At 40.5% G+C, this 18,815-nt stretch overlaps 1 protein-coding gene across 5 annotated transcripts in view; it reads left to right on the top strand.

Annotated features, from left to right (window-relative positions):
- The window catches only part of thoc2 (THO complex 2), a 148,968-nt gene that overhangs the window by 106,598 nt on the left and 23,555 nt on the right, over positions 1 to 18,815 (top strand). For all 5 annotated transcript variants that reach the window (XM_079838977.1, XM_079838979.1, XM_079838978.1 and 2 more), the window contains exons 23-29: positions 3,288 to 3,563; positions 6,442 to 6,583; positions 6,669 to 6,826; positions 9,692 to 9,820; positions 10,114 to 10,245; positions 11,517 to 11,701; positions 15,948 to 16,135. In XM_079838977.1, coding sequence (XP_079695103.1) covers positions 3,288 to 3,563; positions 6,442 to 6,583; positions 6,669 to 6,826; positions 9,692 to 9,820; positions 10,114 to 10,245; positions 11,517 to 11,701; positions 15,948 to 16,135 — 1,210 coding nt within the window. The remainder of the gene's footprint in view (positions 1 to 3,287; positions 3,564 to 6,441; positions 6,584 to 6,668; positions 6,827 to 9,691; positions 9,821 to 10,113; positions 10,246 to 11,516; positions 11,702 to 15,947; positions 16,136 to 18,815) is intronic.

Genomic DNA, 18,815 nt, shown 5'->3' with positions numbered 1-18,815 from the left:
TTTAAACCTAAATTAAGCGCCCAACAGCAGATATTGCAGCTAAATGAGTGTTTTTGCGCTGAATATTAATTGTCTCCATCTCTACTGGGTTCTGTCTGTTTTGATGCGCATGCCTGCCATTCATTTAGTGAAGTTTGAGGACTGTCAGGGTGCACTTTCATGCCAAATCGAAATACTGGTGTGAATTAGTAACATTTACAGATGAGGATATAACCTTTAAAATGAACGTCGCGCTGAGGACGCACACTCGTCTGTCACAGCTCATGACAGGGTATGTTAAACACTAATGCATTCGCTTGAAGCTTAACATAAACAATTGTCATCTGCAGCGTGGATCATGCCCCTTTCCCGCAGCAGCTCCACTGTTTCCACTATTTTTAGATGCATTTTGTCCATAGAAATGCGTTATTCAATGCTGCGATTTGGCCTGACTGGTGGAAGTTTTCTGTGCATAGACCCGACTAATCGATACTAAGAATCATTGTTGACGATTTTCATTATTATCGTTTTTGTAAATTAATTTTTGCAGCCCTAATTTTCACACTTCCACACTTTTTTAATGCCGTTTAGTATAAATAGTGCGAATAGAGCTCCGGAGGTCATGTGACCCATTCTGTTTATGACGCCATTTTGTCAGGCAGGAACAGTTGGCGCCAGCATGAGTTTCAGGGCAACGGAGTTCACTGCGCACTTTAATTCAAAAGACATAGACTTGTACATAGCAAAACTTCATATATTAAACATAACAGATCCCTATATTGCCCTATAGTGCTTTTCACGTGTATGGATAAAGGAACGGATAGCTTTCCTGTCAGGACACCTGTAGCACCAGCAAGTTACAACTAGCCTAGTTTGGACGTAAATGGGCACTGAGTTACAACTTATGCACTACTAAATATTTTTGCGTTGCACCATTAAACTTAGTTGAAGCCTAAATCTACTTATACACTAAATATTTATGGGAGCCTCCGATCAGGAGTAACATTAACAGATAGAATAGCAGGCAGACTGAACTGCATCAATACGCTCTTGTTTTACATGACAGACTTCGGGTGCGTCTCAATCAGCTCCTGGTTCACTAGTCAGGACACTGATCAGGGATCAGCCCATTGGCTAATGTCCTGATCAGTGCCCTGACTACTGAACCAGGAGCTGATTGAGACGCACCCTTCAATTCTCTACATGTATATGATAATGCTGACATATAGGCCTACATGTGCTTTACATTTTAAGAGCGAAAACATGTGAATGGATTAACGTTATATGTTAGCGGTCTTTTTATTTTATTTATTGATCCTTAATTTAGTTTGAAATAGCCTTTCTTGATGTTATTTATATATAAAAGCACTTGTTATTCACGATTAAGTATCGTATTTAATGGGAACTTGTATTTATCATTAGTTACATGAGGCAAAAGTAGTTAGGAATAAACTGAAATTCAAGGCATTTCAACAACTTACTGTTATAAAACGATTTCCCATTTGCTTTCCCTCGACTGTTCTGGCATCCTGGCGCACATCAGCCATCCCTCATGTTGAAATAGTAAGGTTTAAACAGTCCGGTTTTGAATTATTTTATAGATACCAATGCTGCAGCCGCTCTAGCGTTCCCCTGGTTGCCTGCCAAGATGGCGGAGTTTAGGCTGCTTGACGTCAACATCCGGAGCTCTATAGTGTGTTCATCAGTGTTGGGGGTAATGCATTACAAGTAACTTGAGTTACGTAATATTACTTTTTCCAAGTAACTAGTAAAGTAACGCATTACTTTTCAAATTTACAACAAAATATCTGAGTTACTTTTTCAAAAAAGTAACACAAGTTACTTTTTCACATTAATTTGACTGACAGCTCTCCTGCCCCCATGTTGAGAAAAATAAGTGCAGAGGCGTGTGTGTAAACATGATGGTTATTGTAGTTCCAGACTAAATGTGAGCATTTATTTATCTCACTTGCACAATAAAGATTCTGTATTCCTCAAAATTAATAAAATCAGTAAAATGCGAAATCAGAGTATATGCAAACCTCCAATAATTAAATGTTAAATAAAACTATTTTTATGCATAATCTACCTTTATATTTAATTTACCAATGTCTTGCTGCTGACCTTTGATGATGAAAATTACGAGATTTTTTTGTTTTTATTGGTAAAACTTTTTTCTCCTGCATCCTATTCTACCATTATCCAGAATAGCAGCACAGCAGAGCTGCGCCCTCTACTGTTCATGTGGGAATTTGCATTTTTACCTCAGCCTGGGGCTTATTATTTCAATTTTGGTATCAAGAGGTCTTTACCGTTGCACAAAAATATAACTTTTTGTTATAAAAAAACAAAAGCAAGCCCAGCCCAGGTGAGAAAAAGTAACGCAAAAGTAACTTAACGCATTACTTTTCTTAAAAAGTAACTAAGTAACTCAATTAGTTACTTTTTAAGTGAGTAACACAATATTGTAATGCATTACTTTTCAAAGTAACTTTCCCCAACACTGGTGTTCACACTAGAAATTTACTTGGAAACTAGGAAAAAGTGCACTTGAAATCGGATGATGCACTTAAGCCTGGCGTACACGGTGCGATTTTTGCTCATGACCTCCCGAGTGTCCGAATTAGCACAGTGAATTCGCCCACCTTTAATTAACAGGAAAAAATAAATGTGTGGAATGTTGGACACTTCATGCATTCAACGTCACAGATTTAATAACGTTTGCATCAAGTTCATAATGTATAGTGTCATTTGGGACATAACTTATATTTATATTCATATGGCGCTTACAGAAATGCAGAAATACCCTGTTTAGACTTTTGAGCACGACTGTATGCGTCTCTCAACAAACCAAACAAATGTATCATTGTTTGGCGTTTCTCAAACAAAGGTGTGATTAGTGCAAATATGTAAAACAATTGAAGCTTGAAGAGTCTTTAATAGTGGTTGAAATTGCGACGGATCCAATAATGCAATATCACCACAATGCTTTGCTCTTGCTTTAATAAAAATCTCGCAGTGCAGTAAAATGTGATTTATTTTTTTTATTTTGCAGCATTATAACTCTTATATGATGCTGGCTGCCTCATGAATATTTCATACAGAGCTCATTTTGTGTTTTCCCACATCGCTAGACCCCCGCTACAGCTCTCCAGGGCGGCGTAAAGTTAACCCCATCTCTCTTCACCTCTAACAAGATTTACCGCCCCCTAATTCCACGTGCAGGCCTCTGTGTACACATCTTCAGGCTTGATTGTTGTGCTTGAGTGAATTATAAAGCTAGCCTGATGTCTTTGTGCTCCCATCAGTCCAAGTATGACGAATTGAAGAAGTCAGAGAAGGGCAACCGGCAGCAGCAGAAGGTCCATAAGTACATCGCAGCCTGCGAGCAGATTATGGCCCCTGTGCACGAGGCCGTCGTGTCTCTTCACTTGCCCAAAGTGTGGGATGATCTTCGGCCTCAGTTCTACGCCACCTTCTGGTCCCTCACCATGTACGACCTGGCGGTGCCGCACAACGCCTACGACCGGGAGGTCAACAAGCTTAAGATGCAGATCAAGGCCATTGATGAAAACACAGAGATGGTGAGACACTTTATTGAGATCCTACAAAAACTTTCCCATGTTTTTGCGTGCATGTTCTGTGTAGGGCACACACAGTTGGTTACGTCTTATGCCAGCCTCACACACACGACTTTCATCCATGTCAGCTCCGCATTTCTCACTACAGGATTGCTGACAGGTCTAGAATTTAACCTGCTAAACGTCTCTTTGGCGCCAGCGACACATCAGCGCTTGTCTTGTATCACATCTTTGTTAATTTAAACATAGGGATCATCACACATGCTAAAGAGCATTGATTTGCCTCTAATTTTGGGCTTTTGTGGGCGATCTGTCGGTGAGTGAAAAATCAAGGCTAAAATAGTGTAATGTGTGTAGGTGGCAGTAATAGATTGTAAAGAGACAGGATGCGAATCAGTGGCCGGCTTCAATGATTAGCTACCCAGGTAAGTGAGTTTAATTAAGGTCTAGCGCAGGGATGTCCAAAGTCCGGCCAAATGCGGCCCGGGGATGAATTTGAAAAACAGTCCGTGGCTTGTCTATTAAAACTTATTGTATGTGGCCCGCCACGCACCGTTTTCAAATCGTACAGTTTTACAATGTCAAGACAAGGTGCCAGTACTAGATTTTAGGCCAGGGAAACAGTGTCAAGAGCGGAACGAAACCGCGCTACTTGTGCGCACTGTGCAGCGCGCGACTCACAAGCTCACAAATGTGTTTACTTGCTGAGTGTCTCGACCACGCACCCACTACACAGCCAGTGAGAAGTGTATGAGTTCGGCGGTACAAGCTGCAAATCTCTGATTTAATTTCGAGTCAAGTTAAACGTGCAAATCAGGAGAAACACTGAGCCGATCCAGTCAGAATACTTTGACCAAAAATTCACCAATGTTTATCATGGATTTACTGTGGTAACACTATCTGTAACCGTGGGATTTTGTCCGAAATTTTGTTAATATCTCATTTTATTACATTTTTAATGTAGACATGTGTTAAATGAGTAATAAAGGCCAAATTACAGACTATATTTGGCATAAACGTGCAGTTTTGTGCATTTGCATTTATATTAAATGTAGACTAAATACCATAAAGCCATTGAAGACGCAATATTTTTTAATTTTTACCATGTAGTGAGGTTTGAGGTTTTACCTGTGGTGATCTAAAGAGTGCTTGTTATTTTAAATAAGAATAGAGTTCTAACCCTTTAAAATCAAGTTAAGTTTTACAGATATTGTTTGTCTATTAAAATTATATCTGTGTCTTTTATATCTATTATATCTACTGTCAGCTCAAACCTTTGTCAAATCTGTCATGTTTCCAAAAACAAAACGTGTGTGTGTGTGTGTGTGTGTGTGTGTGTGTGTGTGTGTGTGTGTGTGTGTGTGTGTGTGTGTGTGTGTGTGTGTGTGTGTGTGTGTGTGTGTGTGTGTGTGTGTGTGTGTGTGTGTGTGTGTGTGTGTGTGTGTGTGTGTGTGTGTGTGTGTGTGTGTGTGTGTGTGTGTGTGTGTGTGTGTGTGTGTGTGTGTGTGTGTGTGTGTGTGTGTGTGTGTGTGTGTGTGTGTGTGTGTGTGTGTGTGTGTGTGTGTGTGTGTGTGTGTGTGTGTGTGTGTGTGTGTGTGTGTGAGAGAGAGAGAGAGAGAGAGACCAGGTGTGTCCACAACATCGAATCTGGCCCCCTTTTAAAACAGTTTGGACACCCCTGGTCTAGCAGGTTAACTAATTTTGTTCTTTTGTTTGTAGGTTAAACCCCTTGACATGCCACATCTCGTTTTCAAGGGGGTCCAAATACACAAGTTTGATAACCTAATTCAAGACAAAACAACAACAATCACACCACTACAAAATTAACACATGATATGTTTGCTTAGCAAGCTCTAAACTGGGTTAGATTAGTTTGGTTTTGTCTGCTCTAAACCTAGAGTTTGTTCAAAAGGCCACAGATGTCAGTCCTGGATCTGTGCTCTAGAATCCAGTCTAATGGATCTGCTGCTGTCTGTTTAGCAATCATATATACTGGTATAAGACAGCCAATTACTCTGCTTTATTACTTAAGTATAACGCCTATTACAGTTCAAAAATCTTACGCTACGTTTTTTAGGTAGAGAATAGTGTTCAGTAATATAGTTTTTGCTCTCATATTAAAATTTTATTCGTTCATTGATATTATAATCCGCTATTGACACTCTGGTAATTCTACCAACAGTATATTTTGCTGGAATAATAATGCTCCTATGGAGCTGACGTTTGTCATATAATAAACAGCTCATGAAATGATATGGGCGTTTTTATGCTCTGTGTAAAATATGCAGTCACATGATCTGCCCTCACGAAGTAGCTGTTCAGTTGTAGCTCATAATAGTTTTAACAGCTCTCTTCATCAGTAACGCTGCCAGTCACATACCAGAGGTTTTGTGGAAATGTTCTGCTCCATAGACGATTTAAAGGTCTTAAAAGAACAGTTCAGTGTTTCCTACATGATTGTTTAGCAGCGGGACATGAACCTTACAAATTGGCATTTTCAAACATGCCTTCTGAAAGCACTCTCAGGAGCAATGGTTATATTTGCCAGGGGAAAAATGTATGAATTCAAACACTTTTGATGGAAAATAATTGCATTGAAAAACTTTATTATTTAAGCTGTTATTATTAATCCTTCTGACACTATCACAAGTCACAATGTTGTGTCAGATAATGGATAGACTCCAACTACAGTGTTTAAAATGTGCAATGGGCAAATGATCTCGTTTCAGTTAGAGTCCAAGCGAAAAGCACATCCGAGATATACAATAGTTTTGCCGTGTGGCTGTAGATTCAGAAGTGGCGCTGCAATTGCAGTGCAGGAAACACTGCAATGTCACACTGCAGTCAGATGTTGCTCATAAAATGGTCCTCTCTTTTGCAGCCCCTGAACAAAAGGAAGAAAGAGAAGGAACGCTGCACAGCGCTGCAGGACAAGCTGCAGGAAGAGGAGAAGAAACAGCTGGAGCATGTGCAGAGAGTCCTGCACCGCCTCAAACTGGAGAAAGACAACTGGTTACTCGCCAGTGAGTCCTCGGAAAGCTCTCCGCATCTCTTCAGTGCTCAAAGGCCCTCTGCGTCTCACTCACCCCGTTCTCTCTCTATTCTCAGAATCCACTAAGAATGAAACCATCACAAAGTTCCTGCAGCTCTGCATCTTCCCCCGCTGTGTCTTCTCAGCCATTGACGCCGTTTACTGCGCTCGCTTCGTGGAGCTGGTACACCAGCAGAAGACGCCCAACTTCTGCACCTTACTCTGCTACGACAGAGTGAGTCCACTGCAGTCTGCAGAACCATTACAGGCGCTTTACAACCATGGGCGTCTCTTAACATAATAAAAACACAAATCCCATGTTCTTTAGTACCATTGATAATTTTAATAACAATCTAACACACAGGTTATGAGAAATATCTCGTTTTAAATTACACATCATAACAGTTTGAGTTACTTTACTTTAGCAGTGTCACGTTATAGATAACATTTTAACACATTTGTGTGGAGTTAAAAGATTAAATATTAAATATGATGTGATTTAGATACTTTCTACAGCATGATAGGAACAAAAGTAAATAGTTGACTTCAATTGTCCCAGTCTTGACACATTTGTTGTAAATATCAACCATTATTGCCACAAAAAAAGTCAAGCATATATGTATCTTTATGGAAAATATGGTTTTCAATAACTACAAACCAACCTTTTTGTCTAAAGTATCTGCGGGCTGTTCTTCGTACCTCGCTTAATACATCTGAGGTGATTTGACAGATCCCAGATCTTCTAATCGTGATAACTGAACTCTGGCTAATTTGGTTCTTCAAATGAATTAGTGGATTTGATTGAAATATCTGCGATTACTGCGCGTTCTTGTGTTCATTGGAAAGGGCAGATATATTGATACTCGAAACCACAATCAGCTATGCAGTGGTTGGCTGGCGGCAAGACAGCAACTTAATGGCATCATATTAAAAAGGAACATCACACACTTGATGAAAAACTGGACCCTTTTTAAGAAAACATGACACCAAAGTTGTGTCGTTTGTTCCATGATTCCCAATTATGTCACGATTTCTGGTATTTGTACAGGCTTTATTTCAATGCTGTAATTAGCAATTCATTTAATTTTACCAGTAAAGTGGATTTGTTACGTGATTATTTAAAAGTGCAATAGGTAATCTGGGAAATGCTAACTTTAGCCTGCTAGCATTGAAAGCATATGATCCCACCCTCCCTGCAAATCGCCGTCCAGAGCCACGCCTCCTCGAAAACACATGAATGCGCACAGACCAGAAGCTAGGCGACCAGAGACAATGTTATTGGATTAATTCGGACCAAATGCAATGATTGAACCATTTTATGGTCCAACGCCTTCCACAGATTATATATATTTATAAAAATACATCTAGACCGCGTCTTTTAACCAGCATAACAAAAAATGTTTCTGTAGAGAATCGCCTATTGCACCTTTTTAAGTTTCTTAAAGCAAAGGACACACTAAGCCGTCGGCAGTTTTTTGTAAACCTGCAGTCTTGGTTTCCCTTTCCCTTTTTGAATGACGAATGTATCTGCTTAAAGGGATAGTTCACCCAAAAATGAAAATTAGCCCATGATTTACTCCCCCTCAAGTCATCCGAGGTGTATATGACATTCTTCTTTCAGATGAATAAAATCTGAGTTACATTACAAAAGTCCAGGCTAATCCAAGCATTATACTAGCAGTAATAGTTGCTCTGTTTTTGAAGTCCATAAAAAGTGCATCTGTCTGTTAAATAACATGCTCCACGCGGCTCCGGGGTGTTAATAAAGGCCTTCTGAAGCGAATCGATGCGTTTGTGTAAGAAAAATGTATTTATTTTGTTTCTATGGCTCTGCATCAGCCGTTCCTGCGCCATCACTTCCGGCAAATAAGGTCAAAATACATGCAAAATACCGGCCCGATCATAGATATATATATATAGATCCCTCATTAGTGCCTTCGCGAATCAGTCGAATGAGGCATCCACGTATATATATATCTTTGATCGCGCCAGTATTTTGACCTTATTCGCCGGAAGTTATGGCGCTGGAAATACTAGATGACATTCGTCTGATAAGAGGAAAAAAAATAACATAAATACTGTTGGGTTTCTCGAAGAAACCGATCGTTTCGTGTCTTGAGACATCAATGTGTCGCCACGAGCCGCATGGTTTAATAAGGATTCGTATGTCTGTGTTTTTACTCTCATTGCTCTCATACTCTAAAATATCCCCATTGACATGCGTTATACAACTATCACACTGCAACGGTTGGGGTTAAAAATCTTCATTTGACACCTACATCTTGGATGCCCTGAGGGTAAGCAGATAAACAAACAAAAAACGTTTTTGGGTGAACTATCCCTTTAAATAGACAGTTATCTCCTTCACACGCAGACTCTGAACGCGCACGCTAGTTGAGTCGCCTGTAGTCCTTTAGCTGTGTTCATGTGCTGTTTTTTCCCCCGACACGAGGCGACAACACAGAACAAGTGCTAATGAAAGCCTTTGCCGTCGTTTTGGTGTGTCCCTACCTTAAGTGTCAAGAAAATGTTTCTAATGGCACTTTACAGCATTTATTTTTACTAATGTATCTGCATCAAGCCACTCGCATAACAGCTGTCGCCATTCAAATCAATGCAAGACTAATTCTCTCACAAATACCTCATCTCTCAATGAGTAAAACTGACTATGAAAGACTGCATAAAACAGAAGTTGCGCTAGTCTTTTCTTCCCTATTGTGCCGTATACCTGATTGAAACAGCTTCTCAAACAAGAACAAATGTAGGGCGGGGCTTCTGTCCGAGGGGAATTAATTGGATGGCTGTGGTTGGCTATTGGTGGATCTCATGTGAGTGACAGGTTGCCCCGCCCTCGTCATCAGAGAAGAGAGGTCGCTGCAAGAGGGAGAAGTTATTTTGATAAGGGATTACGAGGCACATTATGTGAAAAAAAAAAAGATGTGCATGGATAAATCATTTTCCACATGGATAAAACCACATGTTCGGGCCAGTGGCTACAGATGTATTTCCATGATGCTCATTAGAGGATCATGGGTCTGTGTTTTAATGACAGCAGTGGTTCTCACACAGCCCACTCGAACTCTTTCTGTCCTCATCCTAGGTGTTCTCTGACATCATCTACACGGTAGCGAGCTGCACGGAGAACGAGTCCCGCCGCTACGGCCGTTTCCTGTGCTGCATGCTGGAGACTGTGACTCGATGGCACAGCGACAGAGCCATCTACGAGAAGGTACGGTGTGCTTTCACAACTGACGATCAGTTTAGACTCTCGTTAAATTATTCTGTCAGTGCTGTCTCTAGCGCGTCCCTAGTCGAGACTAAATTGGTATCTGTGAAAACGAGTTGGCAGCACGTCCCTTCCTTGAAGGATCAGAGTGTTTAAGTGTTCGTTAGGCGCAAACTGGTCTTTAAAGCTCAATCATCTTTACCAGCTTAAAGGTGTGACGTATTTGGAGGTTTTAGGTTTAAAGTGCCTGTCTGGTGTTATTTGTTTGACTTATTTGTTTCTGGTTCCTTCTCTAGGAATGTGGCAATTACCCTGGGTTCCTGACTATTTTCCGAGCCAGTGGTTTTGACGGAGGGAACAAAGCTGATCAGCTGGACTATGAGAATTTCCGGCATGTTGTCCACAAATGGCATTACAAGCTGACTAAAGTTAGTGTGGCACTCCTCAGACAACAAAATATGTATAGCATTTAATAGAGCTGTGTAAAAATAGCAACCAAACAGCAATTGACCTATCGGTAAGCCACTCCCCTCGAGCACAGATGAGCCAATGGCAGTTGAGTATCAGTTGCGCTGGGACTGGAACTCGGACATATTTAGGTTTCAACACCATAGAGAAACATTGAAGATCTGAAGCTCTCATCGTTTTGATGGTGTTTATGGTATAAAAATGGTCAAACAATGTGCCTGGGTACTGTAACACTGAGTCCAGGTGTCCTGAGAGGATTTTATGGTTGTCATACTCTCATTAAATTACAATTAAAGTGAGTCCACGCTAACACACAAACCGAAATAGCTAACTGTTCTCACGTCATGTAACGTTAACAGTGTAGGTCAAAAACACATAAACAAAGGTCTACATTTGAGTGCCTCTCCATGTTAAACTGGTTACATGTACATTCATTTAATCTTAGCAGTGTTGACCCTGGATGTTGTCATCTGCGATCGTGAAGAGCGAAACGTGAGGCTTCTCCTGCTTGCATTGTGATCTGTAAACCCTCGCTTCCAAATTAATCTGGTTACCCACCATATTTAGTTTAAAGTCTCACTTGAATGCTCCTCGACGAGAGGTGGTCCTTCTGTGTCCAAAAACATCTCGGGACAAGGTTTTCACACTGACAGCTGCCATTGTAAGACAGTTAGCAACTCCATTTGTTTGTCCGAGTTAGCAACTGTAACTAAGGGGGGCGGGGCTTACCGATAGGTCAATTGTTGCTGAACAGGCAGAATTGTTTAAACTACTGCACAGAACTTGACTGTTTTCTTTTCATTTATTTTTCAAAGGATAATGGGTCACTCTTTAGTTTAGGGTCCAATTCTCACTATTAACTACGACTTTTGCTTAATAAACTCCTAATTACTGCTTATTAATAGTAAGAAAGGTAGTTAAGTTTAGATTAAGGGATGCAGAATATGGTCATGCAGAATAAGGCATTAATATGTGCTTTACATACTAGTGAGAATTGGACCCTAAACTGAAGTGTTAGCGGATAATGTTTGGTAGTGTTGTGTCCATGGCCTAGTGGTTTGTGTTGTGCCACGATATATTGATTTATATGTGAAGTGCAAGTGCATAGCTACACAAAATCTCAATTAGAAACGTTTATGGCATTACATTCTGTTTATATAAGGCTTTGTGATTTGTCTAAATGTCTTTTTGTTATGGACTCTGTATAGAAAAGCTCTGATTCTTCCCTCAGGCGTCAGTTCACTGTCTAGAGACGGGCGAGTACACCCACATCCGCAACATCCTGATCGTGCTCACCAAGATCCTACCCTGGTACCCCAAGGTGCTGAACCTGGGCCAGGCTCTGGAGTGCCGCGTTCACAAGATCTGCCAGGAAGAGAAAGAGAAGAGGCCCGATCTCTATGCGTTAGCCATGGGGTAAACTGAGCCGAGAGCCGGCTGGCCTCAGCATTATGAAGTGCTTTCACCACACTGGTTATCTTTCACTTTCAGGAGTCTTAACTGGTGGTAGTTTTCCACGTTTCACTTGTATTTGCTTAGTTTTATGTTCTTCCTTTTCTGAAGGGTGTGTAGGCATCTCTATCTACTAGCATTCTGCTTATGATGCCCGTTCCTCGAATTGGTAGCACTTTATTTTGCAGTCCTGTTCCCCATATACATACTCTATGTACTTATTATAGTAATTAAAATAACTAACCTACCCCTAAACCTAACCTTAACCCATGCATTTGCCTTATTACCTAGTAAGCCCCCGATCAGACAGAACGCAGGTTTCAGTGAAAACGCGAGGCGCACCACACTACCTTTCTTTTTGGTTAATGTTTATTAATTTACGGTGCGTTCACACTTTTAATGTTTGGTTTGATTAAAACGAACCCTGGTGCGATTGCTCTGTTAGTGCGGTTCATTTGAACATGTGTGAACGCTGCCATCCAAACCCTGGTGCGGTTCTATTGCTATATGAACGCCACACGGACCAAACACATGTAAACGAACCAAAAACAGGACGTGATGTCACAAGATGCGACGCTGCAAGTCAGTTGATTTGACGACGCGGAAAGATCGGTGTATCCAAAACGAGTAGAGGGTAAACGTGGAGCAACGAGAAGGTAAAGTGCCTCATCAATATATGCAGATCTGCGTTTCTGCACACAATGGAGGAAATCCTGCTGCTGTTTTGAACATTTTATGAGCTCTTCGTGAGTTCTCAGCTGGTAAAAATAAAACCACATGTACACGCATGAAATGATGGCGTTTAATCAGCACACAGCATTGTTCTGAATGTTCGTAAGCAGCTCCGTCGCGAAATATACGTCATAAAAGCCGACCAATCAGGTTGTGACCGTATCCCTATGCCTTTGGTTCGGTAACTTTAAGTTCGCTGTTAAAAATGCCAGTGTGAACGCCAAGCGGACCAGGACTATGTTTTGTTTTTGTTTTTTGATCCGGGCCAAACGAACCGAACTACAAGTGTGAACGCGCCCTTAGAAAAGAGCAGTGCGCTGAGTTATGTTGATAGTCAACGCCGAATCAGCTGTCCTGTCAGTCTAATCAAGGTGACCGTCACCACAACGGAAGGCCCGCCTCTTCATTCATTCGATTGGACAATGGGGAAAAAACATAGACTGTAAAAAAATATGGACGTAGTGTCCGTGACGTCACCCATAGGGTTCTGAAGAGCAGTTTTGAAGCCTCAAAGTTGGCTGTTGTCATCTTGTCAGCGCGCGAACTCGCATCACTCCTGGATAACACAAAATGGACAAAGAGGTGGGATGTGGCTGGGCAGTGACCTGATGACTAACAGACAGCAGACAAACGGCAATCCACCTGTCACTCAAAGTGGCCACGCCCTTAATTATGCAGAACTTTAAGGCTTTATTTAATGTAAACGAATGAGTTATAAAATAATTCACCCCCCTCACAGTTATCAAAAATTAGCCGTATAGACCAAAACCACAATTTGTACCAGTCTATAAACATATTTTTCCTGCTGTAAAGTTGGGCATTTTAACATGAGCTCAATGAGATTCTGCTCCTTCTGGAGTCTGAGTCTCTAGTGGCCAGTCCATGAATTGCAGTTTAAGTCACTTCCGTATTGGCTTCAAGAGAAACTAGGGGAGGTTGCTGCTTGGTTACCCCAAAATGGAAAAAAATGTGAATGTCGTCGGGCACTTCTCTGGTTAGAGTTAATAAATAAAAAAATTCTCCATGCTCTCAGAGCGCTCCTACAAAAGTGCGATGCGCATAAAAAGCGTGCAAAACGCTCACTACCAATAGAAAACTGTTAAAAAAAGGCCCTTCTCACTGCAAAAAACACATTCTGTCTGATCAGGGCATTGAGTGCACTTACTGTAAAATAAAGTGCGACTGTCGAATTTGGCTAGGAGGATCAAACACAGTGAGGCTATATCTCCGCAAGGCTTTGACTTAATGGCATGCTTGTTTGAAACGTGACTGAAAAATGCAAAATTGCAAAAATGCCTCAATCACATTAATCCAATCCCTACAAAGGTCACTTTTTTCCCCCCGTTCAACCCAGTTCTCGAGTAAAGCCCTAATGAAGTCTCAGGTGTGGTCTTGAATCTCAGCACAAAAGATAAAGATATCTCTTTATGCAAATTTTGACACATCGTACATGACAGTCTCTTTGCCCCAGGATATCTGGCTACTGCTTCTCAATATATTTACTCATAGCCTTGAACTGCTTTTCCTAAATGTACCGCTGGGGGTGCTGTGACCAAATAAATCCGCTCCATGTGCATGTAGGCTTAAAACATTACTGGTAATTGCAGGAATAAATCATTAATGAGGGAGGTCCCCCTATGCCAACCATCAGCTGTTTCTTAACTATCAGCAGGGAGTTATTGGGCGTCTCTCTTGGCAGAGGTTAGCCACATTAAGGCAGATTTATTCTTTGCTCTTTTCTGCCGCTTTTAGCATACGCTCCGCAGTGGGATTGATTAAATGTGTCGGTCTGGTGCCGCTGAAGACCGTCCAGTGTGGCTGGTCATCACAGGCACATGAAAAGCATGAGGTTTGTTGAGGGGAAGGCGCATAATTCAGGGCCATCAATCCAAACAGAATCGCAAGAGAAGGTTTGGCCTCTTAAAGAGCATCTTCATCGCAGCTTAATGAACTCGGTCCATTCAGCTGCTGGACGTTGCCTACCGGAAGGCCTTTGTTGTACATATTATTCACAAATATTCTATTTTATTAACTTTTTGTGGTGATATTTTAGTGTTAAATGCAGTATACAGTTAAACCAAAAATTATTCAGACACCAGATATAATGTTTCACTAGTGTGTGCAGGACACTTTGGTTCATTTATGTAAGTGAGGAGAGTAAAATAAAGTAAACTGTGACATATTATACCCAATATTTCTTCATACGGTGGACTACCAGAAAAATGTGCTACCAAAACGATTCAGACACTTTTTTCTTTAATCGCTAATGTGTCCTTTGACACCACACACTGAACAAAATGAAGCATTGCTTGGTCATTGGTTGAGCTAAATTGGTGTTATCTAATTGTGTACTGTAATTGAACAGCTGATTGGTTGATTGTGATCCATTACATCCCTTTCTATCAAAGTTTTCTGACATTATCAAGAGGATTTGTCAAACATTTTATCACCATTTTCTAAACTGTAGTGACAAAACTGAGAATGTTGAAGGTGTCTGAATAAATTCTGGTTTGACTGTATTTATAATCCACATTTCCCTTCGGCTATCTTTAAATGAGCTTGTGTTTTAGGTGGCATAATGTTCACTGCCATCACGTTACACATAGTCAGTCAGAAATTAATACTTTTATTCCTCGAGGGCACATTATATGGATCAAAAGTGACATTAAATGCATTTATAATGTTACAAAAGTTAGTTTTTTAACCTGATATTCATCAAAGAATACTGAAAACATGTGTCACAGTTTAATCCGCACAGCTGTTTTCAACATTGATAACTATCAGACATGTTTCTTTAGCATCAAATCATCATATTAGAATGATTTCTGAAGGATCATGTGTGTAATGATGCTGAAAATTCAGCTTTGCGCACAGAAATTACATTTTAACATATATTACATGTTATAATAATGCAGTTTTAACTGTATTTTGGATTAAATAAATGCAGCCTTGTTGAACATAACTTAATTAAGTTTATAACTGAGCCTGACTTAATTTTATCAAAAACTACGGAAGTGTATATTGCATTTAAAAAGTGGTCGTTTAGTTTGAGCAGCTCGTATGGACTTTTGATTAGATGTCCCTTCATAATGAGGAGCTGATTTCTTTTTAATTGGCATGTCTTCCATCGCTGAAGTCGTAACAACTGTTGACGTGTAATTGTTTTGCGTTCATGCCACCAGTGGGGTTTCTCAGCACACCTCAGCTTATTGGGCAGACGTGGGCCCTGTTCTTTGTGTTTCTCTGTGGATGCAAGGAATCAACAAGAAATGAACAGGGGGTGGAGGGGGGGGGGGATCAGACCTTGTGTTCAGCCTCTTGAAAATATGCCAATCTAGTTCCGTTAATACTGGTCTCAATGAACACCGCCCTTCTTGAGGATTTCTTTTTGAATCCATCCATTTCTGAGTGATTTTGTCTAAGCATTACACTTCGCATTACCATCTGCCGTGATTTTAACCGTGTATGTGACTTGCAGCTACTCTGGCCAATTGAAAGGCAGGAAAGTGCACATGGTGCCTGAGAATGAGTTCCACCATAAGGAGCAGCCAGTGCGCAGCGCCACGCCTGGCACTCTGCAGAACGGACCTGGCAACACGGGCAAGCCTACGACCACTGCCGCTGCCAGCGCTGGCAAAGCCGAGGAGGGGGCCGTCGAGGACTCAGGTGACTTTGTTTTAATAATTTTCAAGTTTTTGTCCGTGCAGGAATTGATTTGGTAGCATCTGGACTTGTTTGTCCATCTATTGACGGCGTCTTGACACTCATTTAAAATGAAACACGTTGCCATGGCGTACAACACTCGCTGCGGGAATTGCCACCCTGAGGGAGTTAATTGCAATTACTGTGTGAATTGGGGTAAAACTGCAGAGGATATTAGAACAGAAAAGCCTCACACAGACCCATTAGCACCGAAACAAGCACACCACGAGGATTGATCACAGGTCATATGACTTCAGGCTCCTCAGAAACACATTCTGTCCGCCCCACGCCCACTTGTACCAATGAGGCTTTTAGTTGTGGGATTGCTCTGAGCATGTTAACCGGGTACAAACCCATGTTCCTTTTGAATCGAATGGCTTTCGGTTACATCATAAATATCAGTGACTTATGTGAGGGAGGTTCGAAATTAGTGTCGTGATGACCGAGCAGATGCTTGCAGAACGGAGATTTAAGTTGTTTTGAAGAAAAATGGCTAGAACAGGTTGAAAATTAAGGAATTTTTTTTTTAAAATGGAGATCATGATTTTCCCTCGATTCTGACAAGACAATTAAACAAAACGTTGTTTACTAGCGGTTCTGACAAAATATGAATTTCTGCAGTTCATTAGAGTGATTTAATGACTCGCTCATAAAGACTTCACTTGTTTCATTACTGGATGAATCAGGTTTTTTTGAATGAATCTCTTGAATGAATGATTCAATGACTCGCTCGTAAAGACTTCACTTGTTTCATTACTGAATGAATCAGGTTTTTTTTTTGAATGAATCTCTTGAATGAATGATTCAATGACTCACTCATAAAGACTTCACTTGATTCATTACTGGATGAATCAGGTTTTTTTGAATGAATCTCTTGACTGAATGATTCAATGACTCGCTCGTAAAGACTTCACTTGTTTCATTACTGAATGAATCAGGTTTTTTTTTTTTTGAATGAATCTCTTGAATGAATGATTCAATGACTCACTCATAAAGACTTCACTTGTTTCATTACTGGATGAATCAGGTTTTTTTGAATGAATCTCTTGAGTGAATGATTCAATGACTCGCTCATAAAGACTTCACTTGTTTAATTTCTGAATGAATCAGGTTTTTTTGAATGAATGATTCAATGACTCACTCATAAAGACTTCACTTGTTTCATTACTGGATGAATCAGTTTTTTAACTAATCTGTTGAATGAATGATCAATGACAAATACATTTTTTAACAGTCACTTGTCGGCACTTACTGGTGTTACGGTGTATATATGATATAATCTTTATTTGAAGTTGATTGTTATCATAAGCTCATTTACTCTATTTTGATCACTACCGTAGACATCAGTGGTTAGATCCGAACTATACACTTTTATTCAAGTACTTCTGTGATCATTTGAATTGTTGTAATTGCAGTTAAAGGATTAGTTGATCTCATGATTTACTCCCCCTCAAGCCATCCTATGTGTATATGCCTTCCTTCTTTCTGATGAACAGAGTTATTAATAAATATCCTGATGCTTCCAAGCTTTATAACCGCAGTGAACATTGAGTTTGAAGCTCAAAGTGCATCCATCCATCATGAACATACTCCACACGGTTCCGGGGGGTTAATAAAGGCCTTCTGAAGCTAATCAATGGAGTATCTATGGAATATCTATATTTATAACTTTATAAAGTTAAATATCTAGCTTCCAGCCGACCGCCTTCTGTATTTGGCGTTCTGCTGTAGAACTAGGAAGTGCTGCACTGCGGTAACAACGTAAACTGCGTAGGAGACTGGCACAGACGAGAAGAAATGGTTGAATAAAGTTATTTTTTTGCGCTCAAAGTATTATTGTTGTTCTGAAGATGAACAAAGGGTCTTATGGGTTTGGAACGACATGAGGGGGAGTAATTAATGACAGAATTTACATTTTTGTGTGAACTATCCCTTGAAATATGGATGTTATCTTACAAAAACCGATCGATTCGCTATATTATTAATCCCCCAGAGCCGTGTGGAGTACGTTTATGATGAATGAATGCACATTTCTGAGCTTTAAACTCATGAGATCGCATGGGTGTTTGAATCGAGATCAGCTCTAGTAGTGTATATCCACTTTAAGGAAATGCCTGGATTTGCTGGAATCAGTGTGACAGCCTTTTAAAAGACCATTTTGTGGAAACCACTATGTTTGGCACTAAAACGAAGTCCACTAAAAACCACACACAGCCTGATACCCAAGTAACAGCACCTCTGTTGTGAAACATGGTGTTGCGACAAGCATTTCAGCAGGAGTAACTAGCCCTGCCCATTGCAAGATTGCGGTAGAAGAGGTGAAATCCCCCGTCATCACTTAAATTCTGCCTCCCATTAGTAGCTGTGATATTAATTGCTTTGAGCGTAATTTACTAGCACTCGGTGTGTATGAAATGGGCACAAAGTGCTAACTGTTGCTGTTTAAAATCTGAAAGGAACAAATGTTGGAGTTGGCGTGACGCTTTTGGTAAAATGACCACCGTTTAACCTCTTTCTCTGACTTTATTCTCTTAAATCTCAAAGGACATTTTCAGATGCGTTTGAATTATTTACTTTCCGTGAAGTACAATCTGTGTTTCATTCACTTTTAATGAGATTTCAATGGCACATGAAGGATGCTTGC

Source organism: Gobio gobio (assembly GCF_949357685.1).
Source record: "Gobio gobio genome assembly, chromosome: 16".
Lineage (NCBI taxonomy): Eukaryota > Metazoa > Chordata > Actinopteri > Cypriniformes > Gobionidae > Gobio > Gobio gobio.
Note: the sequence above shows the minus strand (reverse complement) of the source record. Positions and strands in the feature narration are given on the sequence as shown.